Below are 19,161 nucleotides of genomic sequence, written 5' to 3'. Positions count from 1 at the left end.
CTAAGGTGGGGGACAAGGGTGGGGAAAGAGGGGGCTGTCAGGATCTCACATTTCTCACAGCTGGGCAGTAAACTCTTCTTTAAAGGGGAATCTGAGTTTACTACAGGGGTCACACACTATTCAACCCTCTATGTGCAACATCCTATTTGAACTCTGATGATCTGCAGAATGCACATCTTCAGTAATAAGATACCAGGTCACTAAACAAGACTAGAAAGCCAAACTTAAGTACAGTAGATGTTTTATTTTAAAAAGCACGTAAGGTATTATTATTTCTAACTTCAGTTGTATTATAGGGTTACTTACCTGTTTAAAATCTTTTATGAATTGTAAAACTGTTATACAAAATGCATTTTAGCATGACAAAAGAAACAATGCAGTGAAGAGATACACTACGGGAGAAAATATTTGCAACCATACACCTTAATATCCAAAACATATAAGGAACTCAAAGAACTCAATAGCAAGACAACAATCCAATTTTAAAAAACGAGGAAAGGACCTGAATAGACATTTCTCAAAAGACATATAAATGGCCGGCTAGTATGTGAAAAAATGCTCAACATCACTAATCATCAGAAAAACGCGAATCAAAACCACAATGAGCTAACACTCATACTTCTTAGGATGACTACTATCAAAAAGATAAAAGATAACTGTTGGCAAGGACATGGAGAAAAGAGAACACTTGTACATTGTTGGTTGAGAAGAATATGAATTAGTACAACCATTACGGAAAACAGTATGGAGGTTCCTCAAAAAAATTAAACATAATTGCCATATGTTTAATATGATCCAGCAATCCCACTTCTGGGTATAGATCCTAAGGAAATGAAATCAGTATCTCAAAGAGGTATCTGCACTCTCATGTTCCCTGCAGCATCATTCATAACAGTAAAAGACATGGAATCAACCTAAGAGAGGAATGGATAAAGAATTTGTGGTATATAAATACAATGGAATAAATTCAGCCTTAAAAAAAAAGGAGCTGAGTGCAGCAGCTCAGGCCTTAATCCTAGCACTTTGGGAGCCCGAGGCAGGAAGACTGCCTGAGCTCAGGAGTTCAAGATCAGCCTGGGCAACATGGTGAAACCCTGTCTCTACTAAAATGCAAAAAAATAGCTGGGTGTGGAGGCATGCACCTGTAGTCCCAGCTACTTGGGAGGCTGAGGCAGGAGAACTGGCTTGAACCAGAAGGCAAAGGTTGCAGTGAGCCGAGATTGCGCCATTGCACTCCAGCCTGGGTGACAGAGCAAGACTCTGTCTCTAAAAAAAAAGAGGAAATTCTGTCATTTGCTACAACATGGATGAACCTCGGGGACATCATACTAAATGAAATAAGCCAGGCCCAAAAAGACAAATTCTGCATGATCTCACTTACGTGTGGAATCTAAAAAAGTCAAACTCATAGAAGCAGAGGGTAGAATGGTGGTTGCCAGGGGCTCAGGGGTTGGGGGAAATGGGGAAAAGTTGGTCAAAAGGCACAAAGTTCAGTCACGCAAGATGAGAAAGTTCTGGAGATCTAATGTACAGGATGGTGAATATAGCTTGATAATAGTAATCATTTCACAATGTATATGTATGTATATCAACATAAAAGTAAAAAAATATTCAATAAAAATGCCACACTGCTTACTACTAATAAATGTTATAAGTTGATATTTAGAGATAAGTGGAGATTCATGCAGTGCGATGCTCACAAAAATACATATATACATGTACACACACACACCTACCAGTGAGTCACATGGTCAGTCAGCTTTCCCATCATTTCATCACTTTTGTCTCTCCAAGTTTCCATGAAACACTTTGTTCAGAGGGAACCATGACATCTTATAAAGCTTCAATTGGCCTGAACACATAATCTACATAAGTCCTATTTTCTTTAATCAGTCTGTGACAATTAAAATTTCTTGGCCAGGTGCAGTGGCTCACACCTGTAATCCCAGCAGTTTGGGAGGCTGAGGCGGGAGGATCACTTGAGGTCGGGAGTTTGAAACTAGCCTGACCAACAGGGTGAAAGCTTGTCTCTACTAAAAATACAAAATTAGCCGGACGTGGTGGTGCATGCCTGTAATCCCAGCTACTCGGGAGGCTGAGGCAGAAGAATCGCTTGAACCCAGGAGGCGGAGGTTGCGGTGAGCCAAGATCGTGCCATTGCACTCCAGCCTGGGCAACAAGAGCAAAACTCGGTATCAAGAAAAAAAGAAAAAATTCCTTTGTAAGTTTCTTAAAAGCTTCAAACTTCTTTATAAGATTTGTTTCTCTGGAAGTTCTATGAAAATACCTTTCACCTGTAATTATCACTATAAAAGAAATTTTTAATGGCAAAATAATTCAGCATGAGTACAGAAGTTGAAGTTGATTTTCTTGATTTTACATTAATACACTTAGCCTGATCTACGTTCCAATACAACAGGTTTATCAGACATGCGGGCTCTAGATGATCACTTAGCAAGCATTTAAACACAATACTGGCACCAAAATCTGTGTAGCATGATAGTCATTCAGACAACCCAGAATATGCCTATATTCATTTATTTTTATCATCAAAACGAAAATTGGTTCTATAAAGAAAGTTCTAGGCCGAGTGTGGTGGCTCACACCTGTAATCCCAGCACTTTTGGGAGGCCGAGGCTAGCGGATCACTTGAGGTCAGGAGTTCGAGACCAGCCTGGCCAATATGGTAAAACCCTGTCTCTACTAAAAACACAAAAATTAGCCAGGCGTGGTGGTGTACATCTGCAATCCCAGTTACTCGGGAGGCTGAGGAAGAAGAATGGCTTGAACCCTGGAGGCGGAGGCTGCAGTGGGCCAAGATCACGCCACTGCACTCCAGCTAGGGTGACAGACCAAGACTTCATCTTAAAAAAAAAAAGAAGAAAGTTCTATAAGAATTTAGACCCTGAGTAACACATCTTTAGACCTATTATCTCTAGGTCATAGAGATACTATCCTATAACACCTCAGTCAAACCACAAAATCAGCTTTCTACCCTTTCTCTGACCCCCTCCCTCAAAATCTCTAGCTTCCTCCTCTTTCTTCAGCTCCTGACTTGAATATCTGATTTTTAATAAGGTATCTGTACCTGGATTTAATGCAAACATGTCTATATCTGAACTCACCTTTCCACCCCAAATCTATTCTTCCATTATTCCATACTGAACATAAGCCCTAAATCAGTGAACACACCTTTATCTACCAGCTACCCAAACCACAAAGCTGTGAGTTATTCTCAGATATTTATTTTCCCTTTCTCATACACTTCATTTCCAATCTCTCTCTATGCTCTTCTTTCCATTTCTACTGCTATGATTTCAATTCGGGCCATCAAAATTTCTCATGTGAACTATTACAATATTCTCACTTGTTTTCTGAGTTCCTTATCATTCGTTTCTGTCCTCTTTCAATTTATTTCCATAACCACATCAAATATGTGCATATGTATATACATACTGAATATATATACACAAGTACATATATATATGCACAGCCATATATATATGTATAGACCACATACATCTATATAAAATATATATCCTGTGGCATTCACCTAGAGCAATGCTCAGAACCTTATTTATTTCAATAAAAAATGAAAAAAAAAGTTAATAACATAAGCATCCAACCAAAAGTTTACAAAGAACAAAAAAAAGCAGAAGAAATTTAAAACCACCCAAGCAGAATCTAATGAGTTAGAAAACAAAATACTAATACATTAAAATTCAAGAGTTAATTCTTTAGAAAATAAATCATGAGACAATCTAATTTTAAAAAGAGTATAAAAACACAAAAAATAAAAAAAAAGCATGAACATAGATAAAATTTGAAAAAAAAAAAAGGTAAAAGACCTCTTATCTCAACCCTATGTAAAGAATTTTGAAAGCCTGAATGAAATGGGTAATTTTCTAGAAAAATATAATTTTCCAAACCTAGCAGAAAGAAGAGAAAACTAAGCAGACTGAAAAACTGAAATTATAAAGTTGTCTGAGAGCTGCCTACCTCCTACCCTTCCATTCCCCCAAAAAAGAACCAAACCCAAACAATTTACTGGGGAATGCTAACAAACCCCCAGTGGACAGATAATTCCAGGGCTTTAATTGTTTTAGGACACAGATAAAAGAAGCTTCCACATTATTTTTGCTGCAAGTAAAACACTGACAACCAAACTCGGGCAGGCTCACACCTGCACTTTGGAAGGTCAAGCACTTTGGAAGTCCAGGTGGGTGGATCCCAGCGCTTTGGAAGGCCGAGGCAGGTGGATCACTTGAGGCCAGGAGTTCAAGAACAGCCTGGCCAACATGGTGAAACCCTGTCTCTATTAAAAATACAAAACTTAGCTGGGCGTGCTGGCGTATGCCTGTAGTCCCAGCTACTTGGGAGGCTGAGGCATGAGAATCACTTGAACCTGGGAAGTGGAGGTTGTGGTGAGCTGAGATTCTGCCACTGCACTCCAGCTAGGGCAACACAGCAAGGCTCTGTCTCCAAAAACAAACAAACAAACAAACAAAAAACCATTGACACCAAAATCTAACAAAAATTAAATGAAGAAAACCACAAACTATTCCCACTTAAACCAACAGATTTTTTTTTTAATTTCAGACCATGAGAATGTATTGCCTATTCAAAAACTAAATGAATACCTTATAATTAAAATTTAAAAATAAACATGCACATAATGACTTTCAGAATAAAATCCAAATTCCATAAAATGGTACTCAAAGAACTTCACAATCTGGCTCCTGCCTTCTTTTCAGGTTCATCTCCTGCCACTAGGCACAAACACTCTGTGCTCAAGTTACCTTCATCTATCAGCTTAAACTATGAGAACCTGCAATTATTTGACCATTTCTCACTTATAAAATGGCAACTGCACATGCTTCAACCTAATACTGTGCTCACTCTCACCCCACTATTTCCTCACATACTATTTCTTCTGCTTTAAAGGACTCTTCATCAATCAACCTATTTGATTACTACTTCTCTTTAAAATTCAGCACCTATTTTCTTGGAATGGAGTGGTCATGTGTATTAAGTTTGCCCAGAATGGTCCTTGTTTACACCTGTTGTCCTGATATAATAATTAATTATACTCTTTCAGTCTCAAAACTGTATCAGTTAGGATAATAAATTACATGGTGACCTTGTCTAAGAAACCTTCCTGTCTATTCTCTACTCTCACACAGTGTGTATTAGGTACACCCTCTGTGTTCCCTAGGCAATCTGTACATCATACCTCTCCCCTCATCAGCTTCTTGAGAGCAGGGGCCATGTCTTATTCATCTCTACTCAGGCCTAAGACTATGTCTGATACATAGTAGGTACTTCTATCTTGTTTTGCCTTCTAAACTTTTCACTTAGTATGTCAGTAAATTTCCTTTCACAAATATTTTTTAAAGGAAGATTTTTAGTTGAGTCAGGCCAAGACTTCTGGATTTTATCAACAAAGCAAAAAGATCTAAGTGACCAGGTATGAAACTGGGAAACCTGCCAGGGCCAAGACAGTAAACCAACCGGACCAAGTTAACCACAGAGCAGCTGCCTATGACGAGCAATCTTAGGAGTAGAAGGATACACATCCTCACAACACCCACTGGCTAAGACAATTGTTTTAAGGTACCATTTCAAAATAAATGCTCAGATGTTCAGCTACATTTGAATCTACTTCTTTTAAAAAACAACAACAAAAAAGGTAATTGTCATATCTCTATTAATTCTAGTACATAAAATATTTCTAAATAACTTATCTAATTTTGAATATAATCACAACTTCACACTAAAAGACCCCTACTTGGACACATATTACTTTCACTGACAGCTTAAGTGTTTAAAAAGACACCACATATTGATTCAGTACTGAAAATGCTCAAAAGTAGTTAAAGCCATGTCATAGGCTGATTATGTTAAACGTTGATGTTTTTGATCTACTAGAATTACAGACTAAGAAGCACTATCACGGTGAAAAGAAGCGAAACAGAAGATAGGAAGCCAACAAATATGCAGAATATAGAGTGAAGATAAGAAAGGTTAGAAATGAGCAGAAGTAGGCAGGAATGAATTATACAGGGTCTTTAACTTAAGATTTAGCCAAATATAAAGAAAATTGCCTTTTACTTTAAGAAACACTAATTTAGAATAATTAAGGAAACAGAATTGCAAAATGAAAATATGAAAGTGGAAACTCTACAAACTTATCAATACCCTACTACAAACCACAAGCTCTCCCGGTATATTATAAGTGACTTAAAGATTAACAGGTAAAGTACTTGCCCTCAAGGATTTCATAATCCAGCTAGAGAAAAATACAGATAAGCAACTATCATATCAGAGAAAGTTAAGTATTATGGTCTAAACAAGGTGCTATGAAAGGCAAGAGCAACTAATGTTAACCCAAGGGGGAGAAAAAGTGAAAACTTTACTCCAGAAATGATGTGGAATCTAAACTTAGACTTAAAAAATAGGATATAGGATGAGATGATTAAAAGAATGATATTATGTTCTACAATAAGGCAACACCATAAGCAAAAGAACTGATTAACTGCATATGGAAATGAGAGGGAGAGAAGACCACAAACTTAAAGTCAGAGGAAGTATTAGCAGCCATCAACTCCAAACTGGTATCTCAAAAGGTGAAGTATTTTTCTCCAAGTATCAAAGGCAGTTTCCACCCTGGATGACTGGAGGACAGTGATTTCACTGACTACAATAAAGAATAACAGTAAAATAAGCATTCAGAGAAACAGTAATTGGATTCATTGTAAACATGTTGATTTCACATTCCAGTAAGCTAAGTATATGGAAATATTCAGAAGACAATTTTTAAAAATGCTTAGATTTGAAGTTCATGAGCAGAGCTGTTGATCTGGAAGACATTAACATGACAATGATTTGGAAATACAGTGTTATAAATCCTTTGGGAAACCAATATAAAATCGGAAACGTTGAGTGTTGTTTTTGTTTATTAAGATGCTATACTAAAAAATTTAGACTGTGTTCTCAAGAAACTTGGTTTAAATCGTTCCCTGACTGACAATGCTCCTAGGTAAAGAAGCAGACTTTGCTCTTAAAAGGAAAGTATGTTTATTATAAGCCTCAAAATTATTCTGAGAAGTAATTTTAAATAAAATGTCCAGACCATAATAAAAAATAATCCAAGCACTAAGGAAATTAGACTCCATAACCAAGGACTAGCAGAAATTGTAGAAAACAAAAACAAACCCAAAATTTCAGTTGGCATTTCCAGACTCATCCTATAAAACAATGTAGACTGTATTTTTGTAAATACACACAGAAAAAATTTTAACATAACTACCAAGAAGTAGGTACCAAGAAGTAGATACCTACCAAGAAGATACCCACCAAAAAGTAACACTGATCTGAGAAAACCAAATGAAATTTCAAAAAATAAAATATACAATTGAAATTAAATATATAATCAATAGGTTTAAGAGATTTCACATGGCTAAGAAAAAGTTACACTACAACAAATGCACATAAATTAAAAGTCAATGAAGGCAGTGTTCTAAAGTATTTTTACTATCTGGGAGGATGATAAAGTATTACTGATTAATGTTTAGACTTGAAAAAAAGTGAAACCCATGTTAAAAATTCTAGGGTAACTTGTAAAAGAAAAAAGAGAGAGAACAACTAATAGAAAACTACTAGAAGGGGTAAAAATTGCCGAGATTAGCTCAGTCGTGGAGACCCTAACCCAGTGGCACTAGAGGAATTAAAGGCACACACACAGAAATATAGGGTGTGGAATGGGAAATCAGGGGTCTCACAGTCTTCAGAGCTGACAGCCCCAAACAGAGATTTACCCACATATTTATTGACAGCAAGCCAGTGATAAGCATTGTTTCCACAGATTATAAATTAACTAAAAGCATTTCTTACAGGAAATAAAGGGATGGGCCAAAACAAAGAGATGGGATCTGGCTAGTTATCTGCAGCAGGAGCATGTCCTTAAGGCACAGATCGCTCACACTATTGTTTGTGGTTTAAGAATGCCTTAAGGGGTTTTCTGCCCTGGGTGGGCCAGGTGTTCCTTGCCCTCATTCTGGTAAACCCACAACCTTCAGCATGGGCATCATGGCCATCATGAACATATTACAGTGCTGCAGAGATTTTGTTTATGGCCAGTTTTGGGGCCAGTTTATGGCCAGATATTGCGGGGGGAGGGGGGCTGTTCCCAACATGTCCCCCTTATTTGTTCTGCAAAGTGATAAAAGCAAAGGCAGCTTTGTCATGGTGAGTTACTTCTTGCAGGAGTCGGGATCAGTATCTGCAGACTATACAAAGACAACACAGATTAAAAGCACAATCATGGTTGAAATCACAGAGCTTCCAAGTGTTTTTATCCATTTTAATGGGCTACTAGCTGCTAATCTGCCTGCAGCTCCTTTAAATACTCCAGTTCCTAGCATTAAGGTCAGGTGTGCCTGGGATGCTTTAAATATTTGTTCTTTTAATTTTGCAATATCCAAAGACAAGTTTGTAGAGTGTCCTTCTAGATGCTTTTTTATTCCTTCCCAAATTTTCATCTTATTCAGAGCCATTAATAGTTTCCACAAATCCTTATGTTTAGCTCCTACAGTGGGCCATATCATTTGAGGTTGAGGTGCCACTATACTGCCATGTTTCCAGATAATAGGAACTCTTGCCATACTTCTTACCATTTCTACCATCTGACCATTTTGTTCAGACCAGTTGAACATAGTGTGGCTGTGGCACACAGACTGAGAGGTGCAATTCAAGCTGAACATCCCCTTAAGGGACCAATCAATAATGATTCCATAGGAATCACTGTGCAGCACCTCTGCCTGTTCGTTCATTTTTTCTGGCCAGGTTCAATTTTGTTTACAAATAGGTTTTTGAGGGTGGTATGCCTCAATTATAGGAGCAGATTCATTATGGTAAATACTGAGATCAGAAAGTATGTGTAACTGTGTCACAGAGCGATTACATCCTGGCATTACTGCCAGCCAAGACTGATAAATATGCCCAATAAGTATAATTGTTCTCTGTGTCAGCCCTTGTTGAAGGAATACTCGCAGCAATGGTGATCACCACTATCATGGCTACCATTAAATAACTCATTGTAACTGGTTGTCCTGCTTTCCTTAGGTTTTCTTCTGCCATCTGTGACAGCCTCTTGATCTGTCCCCAAGTAGATGGCTGTGTTTGACAGGTGCTGCTCATGACAGTTGGGGTCCTCCTCAGCATCAGTCTCAACATGGCTGCAACTGGGGGGTCCTTAGGATCCTCCCGGAATCTCTCTCAGCATCTGGCTCACGATAAGGATTCAAGTGGCTTGATGGTATCTGAATCGGCTGTTCATTCGGTCCTGGAGAAACACAAGCATAACCTCTACCCCAAGTTATTATTTTACCTATTTCCCAACTTTTTGTTATCAGCTCTCTCCACCAAACCAGTTGTTCTGCTTCTGTCTTTGCAGCTGATTTCTGTAGATGCTGTTCGGCTGCTCATAGCACCTAGCCTTTAGGCAGACTAAAAAAATTTAAAGTTAATAATGCTAGATTCAATTTTATATGGATTGTCCCACAGTCCCTGTTTACCGCCCCCTCTGCTTTTGCAACTGCTGTTTCTGGGAGATTCATTCTTTTCACTATGGCTTGTCCTTGAGAATTATACGGGATACCAGTGATGTGTTTAATATTCCATATAGAGAAAAATGTAGCTAGAGCTTGGCTAGTATAGCCTGGTACATTATCTGTTTTAATAGAAGCTGGAATGTCCATCACCGCAAAACACTGCAAAAGGTGACGTTTAACATGGGCAGAAAAAATCATAACTGAGCATTTTCAATTAATTGTGTGGAATGAACCACATATGCAGAATCAAAAATCCCATTAATAGGCATATTAAAAGCAGTCAATATCTCAATTACAGCTATAAGCTCCGCTTTTTGAGCTGAAGTACAAGGCATCTGGAAAACTTTACCTTTTGATCCAGAATAAGAAGCTTTACCATTACTAGACTCATCTGTAAAAACATTCTTAGCACCTTCAATTGGTTTAAATTTAGTTATTCTAGGGAGGATCCAATTAGTTCATTTCAAAAATTGAAACAGTTTTGTTTTAGGAAAATGATCATCAAGAATACACACAGTCAGCTAAATGGGTTTGCCCATTAGCTGACTTTGTGTGTATTCTTGATGATCATTTATAAAGCCCATTTATAAAAGCTTGCTGTATTTGTGCCTTCGTGAGAGGGATGATAATTTTTCCAGGATCATATCCATGTAATTTAATAATCCAAGTTCTCCCATTTCCTATCATAGTAGTGATTTGATCCAAATAAGGAGTTAGAGTCCGTGAATTAGCATGTGGAAGAAAAAGCCACTCTACTAAGTCCTGCTCTTGGACAGTAACACCAGTAGGTGAATGCTGAGTTGGAAAAATTAGCAAATCTAGAGTCTTCTCTGGATCTATTCTATTTATTTGAGTTTTATGGACTTGCTTTTCGACTAGCTGCAGCTCTGCCTCAGCTTCTTTTGTTAATTGCCGAGGGCTAGTGAGACTAGGATCTCCTCAAAGGATAGAAAATAGATTACTCATGGCATAGGTAGGAATGCCTAGAGCAGGTCGTATCCAATTAACGTCCCCTAGTAATTTTTGCAAGTCATTTAATGTTTTCAATTGATCCCTACATATGGCTACTTTCTGTGGCACAATGGTAATGTCATTTACTAAGGTCCCCAAGGAGTAGTAGTCTGAATTTTGCCAGAAGCATAATGAAACCAGTGCCAGAAACTGAACTTTGCAAGTGATCATAACATTGGAGTAATACTTCTCGAGTACGGGCAGCACAAAGTATATTGTCCACATAATGAATAATGTCACACTGTGAAAATTTTTTACCAGTAGGTTCTATTGCTTGCCCTACATAAGTCTGGCAAATTGTTGGACTGTTTAACATGTCTTGTGGCAACACTTTCCAATGAAAACGCTTAGCAGGCTGCAGGTTGTTTACTGCAGGAATTGTAAATGCAAACCATTCACAGTCCTGCTCAGCTAAGGGGAGAGTAAAGAAACAGTCTTTTAAATCTATGACTATTAAAGGCCAATTTTTTGGAATCATAGCAGGAGAAGGCAATCCTGGCTGCAATGCTCCCATAGGTTGTATAACTGAATTAATGGCTCTTAAATCAGTTAACATTCTCCATTTACCTGATTTTTTTCCTTAATTATGAAAACTGGAGAATTCCAAGGGGAAAATGTTGGAGTTATGTGTCCTTTTTCTAACTGTTCATTAACGAAGTCCTCTAAAGCTTCCAGTTTCTTTTGACTTAGTGGCCATTGTTCTATCCAAATTGGCTTATCTGTTAACCATCTTAAAGGTATACATTCTGAAAACTTAACAATGGCTGCCATCAAAAATGATATCCTAAACCTTCATGGGAACTTTGTCTTTCCACTTAAAGAGGTTCCTTCAAATCTTGCAAATTTTTCCTAGTCCCATACCAGGGACATACCTGATTTCATCCATCATACGTTGACTTTGAGGGCTGTATAACTGCTCTGGAATTAGAACTTGTGCTCCCCATTGTTGTAATAAATCTCTTCCCCATAGATTTACAGGTACAGAAGTTATAATTGGTTGAATAGTCTCAGGTTGTCCATCGGGCCCTTCACAATGCAAAATATAACTACTTTGATATACTCCAAGGGCTTTACCAACTCCAACTATGTTAAATTGAGCGGGTTGAATTGGCCACACAGACGGCCAGTGCTGTAGAGAAATGATTGAAATGTCTGCTCCTGTAGCTACCAAACCTTTAAATTTCTTTCCCTGAATAGTTATTTCACAGGTAGGACATTTATCAGTAATTGTTTCACTCAATAAGCGGCTTTGCCTTGTTTATTTGTGCTTCCAAATCCTCCTGTTCGTTTAACTTCACTTGTCCCCATTTCCACATACGGCACAATCAGGAGCTGCGCTACACGCTCTCCTGGCTCTGCTTTCCAGGGAACAGAAGTAGATATAACAATTTGAATTTCCCCATTGTAATCTGAATCAATGACTCCTGTATGTATTTGCACTCCTTTTACATTTAAACTAGACCTTCCTAGAAGCAATCCTATCCGTCCAAGCTGGCAAGGGTCCACAGACTCCTGTTGGGACCTTTTGCCGGGGTTCCCCAGGCAGAAGGCTCACAGCTTTTGTGCAGCATAAATCTACTGTGGCACTACCAGCTGTGGCAGGGGACAGACATTGTACAAGGGTGAGGGAATGGCTTGAGCCAGAAATGCCCCCATTTGGAATGGGGCCCACGACGGGCCCTCATGGCGTTTCCCAAAATCGGGTTCCCATCTTTATCAAACTTAGAGTGACACTGATTAGCCCAATGTTTTCCTTTTTTACATTTTGTACATATTTCAGGCTCAGCAATTTTCTTTTCTCCCCTATCTGGTGGCCTGACTCTTTTTCTACATTCTTTTTTAGTATGACCATGCTTCCCACAGTTAAAACAAGCTCCAGGAAACAGAGTATTTCCTTTGACCCACTCTCAGTCCTGCCATTTCCCGGGCTAGCAGAGTAGCCTTATGCAGATTACCTCCAATACCGTCACAGGCCTTGATATAATCAACTAAATGTGCTTTCCCTCTAATAGGTCGCAGAGCAGACTGGCACTCGGAATTAGCATTGCCGAAAGCTAACAATCACAACACTAGATCCTGAGCAGCTGAATCTGCAATCACCTTTTTAAGAGACTCCTGTAACCAAGCTATAAAATCCATGTACGGTTCTTTTGGTCTCTGTTTTACAGCACTAAAGGGTATTGTTCTCCACCTGAAGTGATTTTTTCCCAAGCTCTAATGCACACCCCTCTAAGCTGCTCTATGGCATCATCCTGCATAACCACTTATGCATCTAAACCAGCCCAGCCTCCGACCCCCAAAAGTTGGTCTGCAGTTATATTAATTTGAGGTTGGGCCTGGGTGTTGTGAGCAGCCTGAATGGAAGCTTAATTTGCCTACCAAGTTTTAAATTGTAAGAGATGAGCAGGACTTAGACAAGCTTGAGTAAGAGCGTCCCAGTCAGTAGGAATCATCCAACTGGAAACAGCAACATTCTTTAACAGTCCCATTACAAAAGGAGAACCTGGTCCATATTGATTACTAGCTTGTTTAAATGCTTTGAGTAATTTAAAAGGAAAAAGCTCAAATGTAGCTAGAATATTTCCCTGTTGATCTGGGGTGTGTATTCTAACAGACAACTGCCAAGCCTCTAAATCACCCTCTCTTCTAGCTTGCTGAATTCCTGCCTGAATGGAACCGAGAGCAGTCGCTCGAGGCGCTGCTCAAACAGTCACTGGGGCAACTACTTTTCACCCAGTGTCCTCTGGAAAAGAAAGATCTGGAGGGTAAGGCCACTCTTTTTCTTCAAAATAAGGAGGGGGTGCAGAAGGGTAGGAATGAACCTCTTCCTCCTTTGCCGCTTTAGCTTTAGCTGGCAAACAGACCTGCTCTGTTACTTCGTTATACTCTCCTTCCTCCTCCTCATTAGTGTGAAAAGGTTCCAAGGTGGAACAAACCAGAGCCCACACTTGTCCCAATGTTACCCTGATGCTTCCGAGCTCCCATTCTTACCACGGGATTGCTTAAGAGTACTCGGATGTCCTCCAGCTTAGTTCCACGTTCTCCAACTGTTGCTCAGTGACCCTTCAACCTGGGTTCGAGCCCCAAGTATGGGCGCCACTTGCTGAGACCAGCTCGGTTGTGGAGACCCAAACCCAGCAGCACTAGAGGAATTAAAGACACACACACAGAAATATAGGGTGTGGAGTGGGAAATCAGGGGTCTCACAGCCTTCAGAGCTGAGCCCCAAACAGAGATTTACCCACACATTTACTGACAGCAAGCCAGTGATAAGCATTGTTTCTATAGATTACAGATTAACTAAAAGCATTTCTTACAGGAAATAAAGGGATGGGCCAAAAAAAGGGATGGGTCTGGCTAGTTACCTGCAGCAGGAACATGTCCTTAAGGCACAGATGGCTTATGCTATTGTTTGGGGTTTAAGAATGCCTTAAGCAGTTTTCTGCCCTGGGTGGGCCAGGTGTTCCTTGCCCTCATTCCAGTAAACCCACAACCTTCAATGTGGGCATCATGGCCACCACGAACATGTCATAGTGCTGCAGAGATTTTGTTTATGGCCAGTTTTGGGACCAGTTTATGGCCAGATTTGGGGGCCTGTTCCCAATAAAAAATGAAATAATGGAAAAAAGAAATCAACAGTCTTACAAGTGAACCTAGACAAAACCAGCAGAGGAACTGCCCAGCCACCCACAGAATTGAAGGTAAAAGATAATCGTTGAAAACACTGAACTTTGGGGTGGTAAAAAGTCCTGGGTCAAAGAAATCAGAAAATATTTAGAAATGAATAATATATGTAACAACAGACTTACCAAATTTAAAGGTTTATATAACGAAAAACCTGCAGACTCCAACTAAAGCAGTGTTCACAAAGAACTTTACAACCTTAAATGCATTTATTAAAAAAGAAGGTTCAGCATGTTGTCCAGTGTCTAAAATAATTTAAAATAAATGAAAATGGTCAGGTGCAGTGGCTCACACCTGTAATCACAGCACTTTAGAAGGCCAAGGCAGGAGAACTGCTTGAGTCCAGTAGTTTGAGACCAGTCTGGGCAACATAGTGGGACTCCTTTTTTTTTTTTTTGAGATGGAGTCTCACTCTGCCACCCAGGCTGGAGCACAGTGGCATGATCTTGGCTCACTGCAACCTCCGCCTCCCAGGTTCAAGCAATTCTCCTGCCTCAGCCTCCCAAGTAGCTCAGACTACAGATGCGCACCACCATGCCCAGCTAATTTTTGTATTTTTAGTAGAGACAAGGTTTCACCATGTTGGCCAGGATAGTTTTGATTTCTTGAGCTCATGGTCTGCCCGCCTCGGCCTCCCAAAGTGCTGGGATTACAGGTGTGAGCCTCCGCGCCCAGCCGAAAAATATAAAAATACAGATAGAAGCAAAAAATAATGAAATAAAAAGAAAGAAAGAAGTGTAGTGTAGAGAGAAAACTACACTAAAAGTTTAATTTTTGGAAAAATTAACACATTTTATAAGCTCATGGCAAGACTGATCCAAAAAAAAGAGGGCAATATAACCAATATTAGAAAGTGATCTATATATCAGAAGCAATCTCCACCAAAATCCCAACATGCTAATTCTAAAATTTCTATACAAACAGAATACAGAACCCAGAAATAAAGCCACATACCTACAACCAACTGATCTTCTACAAAGTCGACAAAAATATGCACTGGGGAAAGGACACCCCATTCAATATAAACAGTGCTGGGAAAATTCGAGAGCCATATGCAGAAGAACGAAACCGGACCCCTACCTCTCACCACATACAAAAATTAACTCAAGATGGATTAATGACCTTACCATAAGACCTAAAACTTCACAAATACCAGAAGCTGATAAGCACATTTCATAACTTGTTTATAAAACAAGAGAAGACTCTTCTAGACATTGGCCTAGGCAAAGAATTTAAAACCAAGTCTCAAAACCAAGCACAACAAAAACAAAAACAGACAAATGAGACTTAAACTAAAAAGCTTCTACATAGCAAAAGACAACCTACAGAATGGCAAAAAATATTTGCAAACTATGCATCCAATAAAGGGCTAATATCCAGAATATACAAGGAACTCAGCTCAACAAGAAAATACAAGTAACCCTATTAAACAGTGGGTAAAGAACATGAACAGACATTTTTCAAAAGAAGACATACAAGGAGCCAAAAACATGAAAAAATGCTCAACATCACTAATCATCAGAGAAATGCAAACTAAAACCACAATGAGATACCGTCTTATACTAGTCAAAATGGCTATTAATAAAAAGTCAAAAAACAACAGATGTTGGCAAGGATGTGGAGAAAAAGGAATGCTTACACACTGTGGTGAGAATATAAATTAGTACCATCTTTATGGAAAACAGTATGGTGATTTCTCAAAGAACTAAAAATAGAACTACCATTCCATCCAGCAATCCCCCTATTGGGTATATATCCAAAAGGGAAAGAAACAAATATATAAAAAAGATACCTGCACTGGTATGTTTACCACAGCACTATTCACAATAGTAAAGATACGGAATCAACCTAAGTGCCCATCAATGGAAGACTGGATAAGAAAAATGTGGTACCTATATAGCATGGAAAACTACTCAGCTACAAAAAAGAATGAAATCATGTCTTTTACAGCAACATGGACAGAACTGGAGGCCATTATCCCATGTATAACTTCAAGAAAGTCAAATATCAAATGTTCTCACTTATAAGTGGGAGCTTAACGATGTGTACACATAGACATACAGAGTGGAATAACAGACACTGCAGATTGCAAAAGGTGGGAGGATGGCGGGGTGAGGGTTGAAAAATTACCTATTGGGTAGAACGTTCACTATTCTGGTGATGGGTACACTAAAAGGCCAGACTTCACTACTATGTAATATATGCATGTAAGAAATCTGCACTTATACCTCTTAAATACATTTAAACCCTTTTTTAAATGTAAAGACTATTTTAAAAATTATATACAATACCAATGCAAGAGTTGATAACTAAAGCATATTTCATAACTTGTTTATAAGATTCACTACACTCATAAAATTGGGTTCCTCCACAGCAACTATCAAATAGTGTTCCACAAGAATATGGAAGTTCTTTAGAAAAAAGGCAGAAGAGCCACATAAGTCATCTTACAGAGGGAATTCTGGGAAAATGGCTTATAGCAATTGCACAGTTTTTTTTGTTTTTTTTGTTTTGTTTTTTTTTTTTGTTTTTTTTTTTGAGGCGGAGTCTCGCTCTGTCGCCCGGACTGGAGTGCAGTGGCCAGATCTCAGCTCACTGCAAGCTCCGCCTCCCGGGTTTACGCCATTCTCCTGCCTCAGCCTCCCGAGTAGCTGGGACTACAGGCGCCCGCCACCTCGCCCGGCTAGTTTTTGTATTTCTAGTAGATACGGGGTTTCACCGTGTTAGCCAGGATGGTCTCGATCTCCTGACCTCGTGATCCGCCCGTCTCGGCCTCCCAAAGTGCTGGGATTACAGGCTTGAGCCACCGCGCCCGGCCTGCACAGTATTTTTAAAATAAACTTTTAATTCTGATATGATCGCAAGCATACCAAAAATCTGCTAGAATAATACACAGAATTCTCTAAGCCTTCCATCTAGATTTCCCAACTAATGTTCTACCAAATCTGCTTTATTCTTCTTTTCTCTATATATACACACACATGCACTTTTTCCTGAGCCATCTGAGATTAAGTTACTTCTAAATACTTCAGTGTTTATATTCTAAAAAGACTTTCTCTTACATAACTACAGTACAATTCTCAAAATCATGAAATTAACATGGATAGAATACTAAAACCAATCAGACCTTATTCCAATTTCTCTGATTATCCCAAAAAATATCCTCTTACCCTGTTCAACCACCCCTTCCTTTTGACCTTGTTCTTATTCATACCCTCTAAGTAACCAGTTTCATAATTTCCTTATTTATCCATCTTGTTTCTTTTTGTACAAAATGAGCAAATCACATCTTTATTTGATTTTCCCTTCTTTCTTACATAAAAGATAGCATACATAGTCTTTTGTACTTTTCACTTAATGTTTCCTAGAAATCACTTTCTATCAGTTCGTAGAAAGCATTTTTATTTTTCTTCACAGCTCTATAACACTCCATTGTGTGTAAGTAACATAGTTTATTCAACCACCTCTTATGTATGGGCATTTAGGTTGTCTCCAATAGTTTGTAACAACAAGCAATGCTCCAATAAATAATCTTACACATCTGTATTTGCACACTTTCAGAGCTGTATCCTCAGTGGGACTGCTGAGTCAATACACAAATGCGTATGCAGTTTTGTTAGCTATAGTCGAATTCCCCTCCACAAAGGATGTACCTCTACATTACCACCAGGCTTGTAAGAGAGTTCCAGTTTCTTTACAGCCCCACCAATAAAGTACATTGTTACATTTTTAAGTTTTTGCCAATGTAATATGTGAAACAGTATCTTAGTATAGATTAAATTTGCATTTCTCTTATTTTAAGTGAGGTAATCACATGTTTAAGAATCATTTATATATTTATTAGCCCTTTATCTGTGATATATATTACAGACATGTTCTGTAAGTTTGTCATTTGTCTTTTGTTATGGTGGGTTTTTACCACACAGAAGCTTTTTAATTTTATATAGTCAAATGTATCAAAATTTTCTTTAGTTGCATCTGGATTTTTGAGTCACACAAAAGCTTTCCCTACACCCAGGTTATAGAGGAATCCACCCATGTTTTTCTTCGGCACTTGTATACTTCAATGGATTTAACCTTACGTATGGTATGAGATGTAGATCTCATTTTATCGCGTTTCCAATGGCTAACCAATTATCCTACTAGCATTTATTTAAAATTCTATCCTCATTCTAGTGATTTGAGATGAACGGGATTATTTTGAAGCTCCCTGAACCCATCCTCCAACTCCCAAGAAAAAAACCTGACTGAGCAACTAGGATAGCAAAACCCAAAATCCATGGACAACACATACAGAAAACTAGAAAACTAGACGACAAAGTATTTCTACAAATCCCAAAATATGAATAGGAGGTAACAACCTACCAACAACTACAAGACCTGAAAGGTAGCAGAGTGAAGTAATAGGGTATCTTATGCACCTGGGGAAGATCCCTACATCACTACAAGAACTCACTGGAAAGCTTAAAGCACCAATTTGAGAGCAGCAGCTGAAAGTGGGAGGTGTTCCACACCGTCCAACAAACAGCACTGTAAGCAAGCGCAAGGAGTTCAACGTAAGGTCTACTGGGGGTGGAGCAGCCTGGACCCTTGAAGACTCAACATGAACAGTTAAAGCTCCCTTTCAGAACAGAGCCTCCTGTGAAGAGAAACTGCAAGGAATAGAACATAATGTGAGATCACAGGAACAAAGTGAAAGAAAGAAACAGCCTAGACTGGATCTCAGATAGTAAACAGTATTTTCAAACACTTCATGAAAACCAGGGAAGAGGGTGCTGTAGAGCATAAATTAGAAAAGTTATCCTAACTCAAACTTCCTCTTCTAAAAGTTGAAAAAACTAATTTCAGACAACAA

At 38.8% G+C, this 19,161-nt stretch overlaps 1 protein-coding gene across 4 annotated transcripts in view; it reads right to left on the bottom strand.

Annotated features, from left to right (window-relative positions):
* ABCD3 (ATP binding cassette subfamily D member 3) overlaps nt 1-19,161 on the bottom strand; it is a 95,268-nt gene that overhangs the window by 53,518 nt on the left and 22,589 nt on the right. Inside the window, exon 1 of one of the 4 annotated variants that reach the window (XM_030936374.1) lies at nt 1,737-1,950. The exons of the other annotated variants lie outside the window; for them this stretch is intronic. Within the exon in view, the coding sequence (XP_030792234.1) occupies nt 1,737-1,801 (65 nt within the window). The 5' untranslated portion in view covers nt 1,802-1,950. Of the gene's footprint in view, nt 1-1,736; nt 1,951-19,161 lie in introns of those variants that run through there. 4 annotated transcript variants of the gene reach the window in all.

Source organism: Rhinopithecus roxellana, chromosome 8 (assembly GCF_007565055.1).
Source record: "Rhinopithecus roxellana isolate Shanxi Qingling chromosome 8, ASM756505v1, whole genome shotgun sequence".
Taxonomy (NCBI): Eukaryota; Metazoa; Chordata; class Mammalia; order Primates; family Cercopithecidae; genus Rhinopithecus; species Rhinopithecus roxellana.
The sequence above is the reverse complement of the archived record's forward strand: the minus strand, read 5'-3'. Positions and strand labels throughout refer to the sequence as shown.